Raw genomic sequence first — 6,132 nt, 5'->3', positions numbered from 1 at the left:
ATAGCTCCGTTCTGGAAGAATTTTTGAATTAAAATCACGGAAGTTTGTATATAGTTATTTGCGGCCTTCTATCTCTAAATTTTCCATAACTCATCTGAACATCCATCTATCTAACTGTGTTCTCGAGATTAAGGAAGAACAGACAGGCGGAGAATGATGGGAATTTATTCGGCTGCAATTTGAAAAACTGTAGACCAATAAATTCCAAGTCTCTTGTCTGTCTGAAGGGATTGTTCCAAAGCTGTTATCTTTTATCATAATTTTTGAGGCGTAAATAAACGTTTAATTACGATAAAAATATAATTTTACAACAACGAAAATTACAATCTACTCTACGTATATAAAATATTTAATATCGTCATGACAGTTTTTCTGTCACTAAAAGAAGAAAAAAACAATTATAATCGATAGCCAATTGACAAAATAATGCTTATGTCAAATTCAGCGTGGAAAATTTAATGATAATTTGCATTATCGTTCGGTGCTATATTTTACTGAAAACGGGTAATCTGTCTCGAAAGTTAAAGAAAGGCTTCGTTCTTTATCCCGCAAAAAGTATCAAAGATTCCACACAGTCATGTATGTTATTTAGGTGTTCTACAACGATGTATTGTACAAGTAACTTTCTTCATCGAATGGCTATTGCTTTAGCAAAACAACGCTGCCGGTAAACATTTTGCAGGAAAAGTTCCTTAAATACTTAAATATACAATTTCTATTTACAGTTTTACATTGTTTGCATTAAAACGGTGGTCTATTTACATTTACAAAATCATATATATAGTGTAATATTGTATATGTCATTAAAATATGTGGAGAATAGTGAAATCTGTATTGCTTATCGAACAGTTGAGCCTGGTGCCACGACACACATCAGCGGCTCATCAATTGCATAAATTCGTACGAGACACCTGTCTCGGGGAATTGAGCGACTGTTGTAGACCGCTCAAAGAAGAGAAACTCATGTAGGAAAGCTTTGTTTTCTAATGGCGCGATGAGCGTTCGCGCCATTACAATTTCATGGTTTTAGTCACGTGTCTAGCACCGAAATATAAACCAGTTTCCCATTTAAAGGCTCTCGGGAGGAACTGCCCTTGTCACATCGCTAGGTGATGCGTTATATTGTTCAACGAAACCGATTTCCGAAGGTGAATCGGTTTTGTTGTTATTAAATTGTTAGCTTAAATCAATATGTGATAATAAGCAATTTTTGGCGAATTTCAATTTAGATCACTTTTACGGAAACATTAAATTTGTCTGTGTTTTATGAGCTTCACGATTATTAAATCCATTCAACTCGATCATATTTTATCACTTGATAATATAAAAATAATTAATTAATTGTCAATTATTTCAGGAATCGTCGATCAATTCCTTTCTTTAAAGCTTTTTGTTGCATTAAATAATATAATTGTGTGGATATACGTAATACACGTTGTTGTCATCATCTACGCTTTAGGAACGATGAGAAAAGCCTTTTTGATAACAGAAATGAATTTGGTAAGAAAATAAGATTTTTTCTAATTTTTAATTTTCGTGTAATTGCAGTTGTTTAATATATAATTTACGTAAATATATAATTAATTCCAAATATTAACGTGTGGATTTATTTATTTTCTGTATACAGTGGATGCTGTTCTTCTTCACCATGCAATTCTCCATTGTATGCTCTTGCATTATTTTTATACTGATTCANCTATATTAATTAAACTAATATTAACGAAAGGTATTATTAACAATTTTTGGTATAAATTATATAAATAAATGTTTTTTAGTTTATTTATTTGAGCAATTAAGATTTTCATGACATTTGGAATTACATAATTTTTTTTTTTTTTTGGTAGTATTTGCATCTATTAGGTTTTCAACCAATTTTTCAGCAGCATTAACTATAGTTGTGGTCTTCAGAAATTGATGACATTCTTGCACATTCTGTAAGTGAAATTTCTGCACCCGGTACATCTCCAACAAAAATAAAGTTTTCATTACAAACAGTAAATTGGTTTCTGGAATATAATAGATTTAATATGCCATGTTTGGTACCCAGTTTGTAAAGGTTTTTATCTTTAACTGCAACAACGACACCTAAAATATTTTTTCCATTACTGCGGGCTCGATCAACATCAGGTACACGAATCCTTACTGTATCATCAATAATAGCTGCTGTGTATTTGGAATTTGATGTATTAATCATTTTTTCTGCTTGCTTTTTAAGATTAAACAAAGCCTTCTTACACACTTCTTATTTTTTCTTCTATTTTTGGATCAATTGTTTGGATTGTTTCTTTTTCATTCACCAATTCTGTAATACTAATAACATCCTTGTTTAGATTTTTTTACGTGAAGACGACGTAGATCTTTGAACTTCATCAGTTATATTGCTATGTAAGGGTGGCATTATCAAATAATATTTCATAATATTTTCTTGGACGGTACCCGGACTTTCAGAGTTTGAGCAACTTTGACTTACTTCGTTGATAGTTCTAAAAAGTCTCTGTAGATCCTCTTCCGTATTAACGTTGAACAACGATTCGTTGGGTATAAAATTCTTTAGTCCAACTTTTAACTTTGCTCCAAACGTGGCCTCATAGGGGCTGCAGTTTATACCAGTATGATGCGCTCGATTTTTCATCAGTAGTACAAAACGTAATCCTTCCGACCATTTGTTAGTATTGTTAATCTCCAACCAAGAACTAAGCATATTTTCTACGTCTTGATTACATCTTTCTACTGAACCCTGACTTTGTGAGTGCTTGGGCTTTCCATGCATCATTTTTAACTCGGACCACATATTACACATTTCTTTGATAATATTATTGGCGAATTCTCTGCCATTATCGCTTTGTAGAATACTTGGTGCACCGAAAATTGTAAAAATATCTAAAAGAACATATGCTACTTCTTCAGCCCTTTTGGTTTTTAACTCGTTTAATCGGTTGTTGAAGCGATTATTCATATCACTTAATGATTCTTCCATGATCGTTACTTTTGTCAAAGAAGAAAGATTAACTACTGGTCACATAAATTTAAAATTCGGTACTAAATGCAATACGCGTGAGCAAGTAAGATGCAAGTTCTGATTGGCTAACATATGTCGGATGATCACTCCTCAACGTATTATTATCACTTTGCCCGACTAGGTGGTAGCAGTATTCATAATGACCGGTCAATTTGATAAATTATTGAAATTTATTACAATGCCCGATTTTGTTGGTCATTATTCATAATGCCCGGACATTATTCATAATGCCCGTATTAATCACTTTGTCCATAACATATACACCACTTTGAAGCAATGAAAAAAATTGGCGAGAGAGAATATTTTATTAAATTTACTTACACGAAGATTTGTTTACTTCATTTCCATGAGATTTAAATATTTGGTTTTAATACAATCTGTGATGCGGACACAAATTGCTCACATCACAAATTGCATCACAAATTTCTCAGTTAAAGCAGACTTGCCTAAATCCAAACTTAATCTTCGAAATACTGTATTCTGAATCTTACTGATGAACTGAAGCAAAATATTTCTGCTTGTGATAGCTGTTGATATCATGTATATAACTAAAAGTAATCTTGCCACAGCTCTTGGTATAATTGCAGCAAATTATGAAAAGAAATCCAGATTAAGTAACAATGCGTAAAACTGTAGAAATTATATCAGAAACTTATACATCTATAGTAGACCATGAATATTTAGTACACGAATATATAAGACAACTTTTTACTGTTTATAATAACTGTTAGTATATAGGCCAAATCGGCAGCACACTATTATTTGAATTACTTTAATAATAATCGAGTCGTTTTAGAAGCCTGTTTTTACCAGGGTTGTGGAGTCGGAGTCATGGAGTTTTGGTGTTTTAGCCGGAGTCGAAGTGAGGGTCGAAGTCGTCAAAAAATCCGCCGATTCCGACTGCTTTTTACTTTCCAATTTGTTATGTTTAAAGAACGGAAAAGTATTGAAATTGTGTCAAATTTGATCCTTCAAGTCTTTTTTGCAAATCTACACGTTTAAAGTCCTCCCAAACCCACAATTCCCGAAACCCCCAAAAAAAGTAAATTAAAAAGGAAAAATTAACGCGCTTGTGTGTGTTGGCGTCTAATTTATTTTATTTCTTTATTTTCTGTTCTGAAATATTAAACAATATCTCAGAATGGGTAAAGTTTAAGAATCGAAATGAGGCACTGTAACTTGCGTATAAAGAGGCATTAATAATATTAAAGTTTGGTTCTTAATTGAAGGTCGACAGGGTAAAGACAAAAAAGGGGTCATGTGCTATATCTCTTAATGAATATTTTACACGTTATTATCGTTGAAAATTAAAAAAATAAAATAAAACAAAACTCGTCTCTACCCTCAAAGTAAGCTTTTTCGACATGTTATAATAGTCCAGTAAAACCCGTTAAGATGTTATGTGTGGATGTTAGAATGTGTATGGAGACATGATTTAGTTCAACCACTTTGACGCTTAATAACTAACTCCTGTGCTAAACCATCTGACTCCGATTCTGACCACAAAAATCATTAGGCTTCAAACGGGTTGAATAAAATTATGCCCCCCACACAATCTAACATCCATACATACAAAGAAACCCTCGAATATTTTGCATATCTCGAAATTTCAAGGTGTCCTGAGTCCGAAAATGTAAGAATTTGAGAGGGGACATTTTTGACCGAGCGCTACACTTTTCCTCTGTTATATATAACAGCCGGAAAAGTAAAAATTATTGTAAGTAAAATATATTTATATATTACTTAGAAAAATCTTTTGGCTTTAGAATAAAAAGTTTCTACGTTCTATCTTTATTAGAACGTAGAAACTTTTAGAAACTGAATCTTTTATTCTGAGGTCACGTGATGACATTTGAATTTCTAGGTCTCTTTCCGTAACAAGTCCGCCCCTGGTCGGAGTCAGAGTTGGAGTCGGTAGATTGTTACGCGATTACGTGACTCCACAGCTCTGGTTTTTACTATTAATACCTACTAATTTGTCTGTTTCGAGCATTTGTGTGATTATTTTGTCTGTCTACTTATAACTTTATTTCCTAATTGCCCTACCCTTAGGAGTGACAAATATTTTTATGAAAACGAAAACGCCGAGTATATTTTCGATCATTTAGGTTCTAATTAGCAATCGTATAATTTAAAATTGATATTTTTAACTTTACCACATTTAACAATGTCGCAACGGTAGCCTTTCTCAAACTGCTAAGAACGTAAGTGAGGATTAAACTGTGCAGCAGATATATCCAAAGATTCAGATTGTTTAACACCACAAAAATACGAAGAGATAACAAACGGTTGACGATTCCTGAAAAAAGTTAAAATGTTTATAAAATTATAAATACAGCAAATGAAAACATAAATGTACATAAAACGCAATTTACAATAAAATGGTTATTGAATAGTTTTCAAATAATAAATAAATAAAAACAGAGAAAATTATAAACGTTTAGTCAGAACAGATTGAAAATTAAACCGAACTAAGTTCAATTTCGAAGATAGTAAATTAAGTCATGATTCTATAGAGCTTTATTGATAAAGTAGATAAACTCGTTCACATAATATAAAATAGATTTGTGAATTATTTAGACGGTGTAGTCTATCTATTACGTGAACAAGTTTATCTACTTTAGCAGTCTAATATACTCTAAATAATTTACCATAGCAAAGTAATAATCATCTAAATAACTGTAATTAATAGTATTACAGTACTTATTTACCCAACTAATAGTTCATGTGTAGCCAACCATTTTAGGTAACTCTTGATAATTTTAGCAAAATAAATTTTCCAATTGTACAAAAAGTAATTAATTATATTATAAATTACAGCAAATTAAACTGTAATAAAAGGGATAAAATTACGTGTAGTTATATTAAAGATGAACGACTAAAATCACTAGATAATAATAATTTCCTTACCTCCATAACCTGTCATGCAAGCCACAGTCAACCAAGCTAATCCTATTGTCCAAGCAAAAGGCGCAATGCATTGGAATGCAATGATTATGTTTTCGTTGGCCAAAATATCCTTCTTGTAATTATGCACTCCAAAAATTGATAAAGCCATTAAAATAATACATCCGATCCAACAAACAAAAAGAGTAATCTAAGAATTCAAATGG

At 31.8% G+C, this 6,132-nt stretch overlaps 1 protein-coding gene across 1 annotated transcript; it reads right to left on the bottom strand.

Annotated features, from left to right (window-relative positions):
- Nucleotides 1–2,326: 2,326 nt before the first annotated feature.
- On the bottom strand, nucleotides 2,327–2,977 carry LOC111617301 (KRAB-A domain-containing protein 2-like). The gene has a single exon (XM_023358611.1). The coding sequence runs from the start codon at nucleotides 2,975–2,977 to the stop codon at nucleotides 2,327–2,329; it is 651 nt and encodes a 216-aa protein (XP_023214379.1).
- Nucleotides 2,978–6,132: the final 3,155 nt, after the last annotated feature.

The sequence above is a fragment of the Centruroides sculpturatus genome, unplaced genomic scaffold, assembly GCF_000671375.1.
Source record: "Centruroides sculpturatus isolate CEXI.00-Female unplaced genomic scaffold, Cexi_2.0 scaffold96, whole genome shotgun sequence".
NCBI classification, from domain to species: domain Eukaryota; kingdom Metazoa; phylum Arthropoda; class Arachnida; order Scorpiones; family Buthidae; genus Centruroides; species Centruroides sculpturatus.
This window is presented reverse-complemented; position numbering and strand designations above follow the sequence as displayed.

Bases quoted from the DNA above. Each gene is read 5' to 3' on its own strand.
- LOC111617301 (XM_023358611.1), bottom strand. From the start codon at position 2,977: ATGGAAGAATCATTAAGTGATATGAATAATCGCTTCAACAACCGATTA.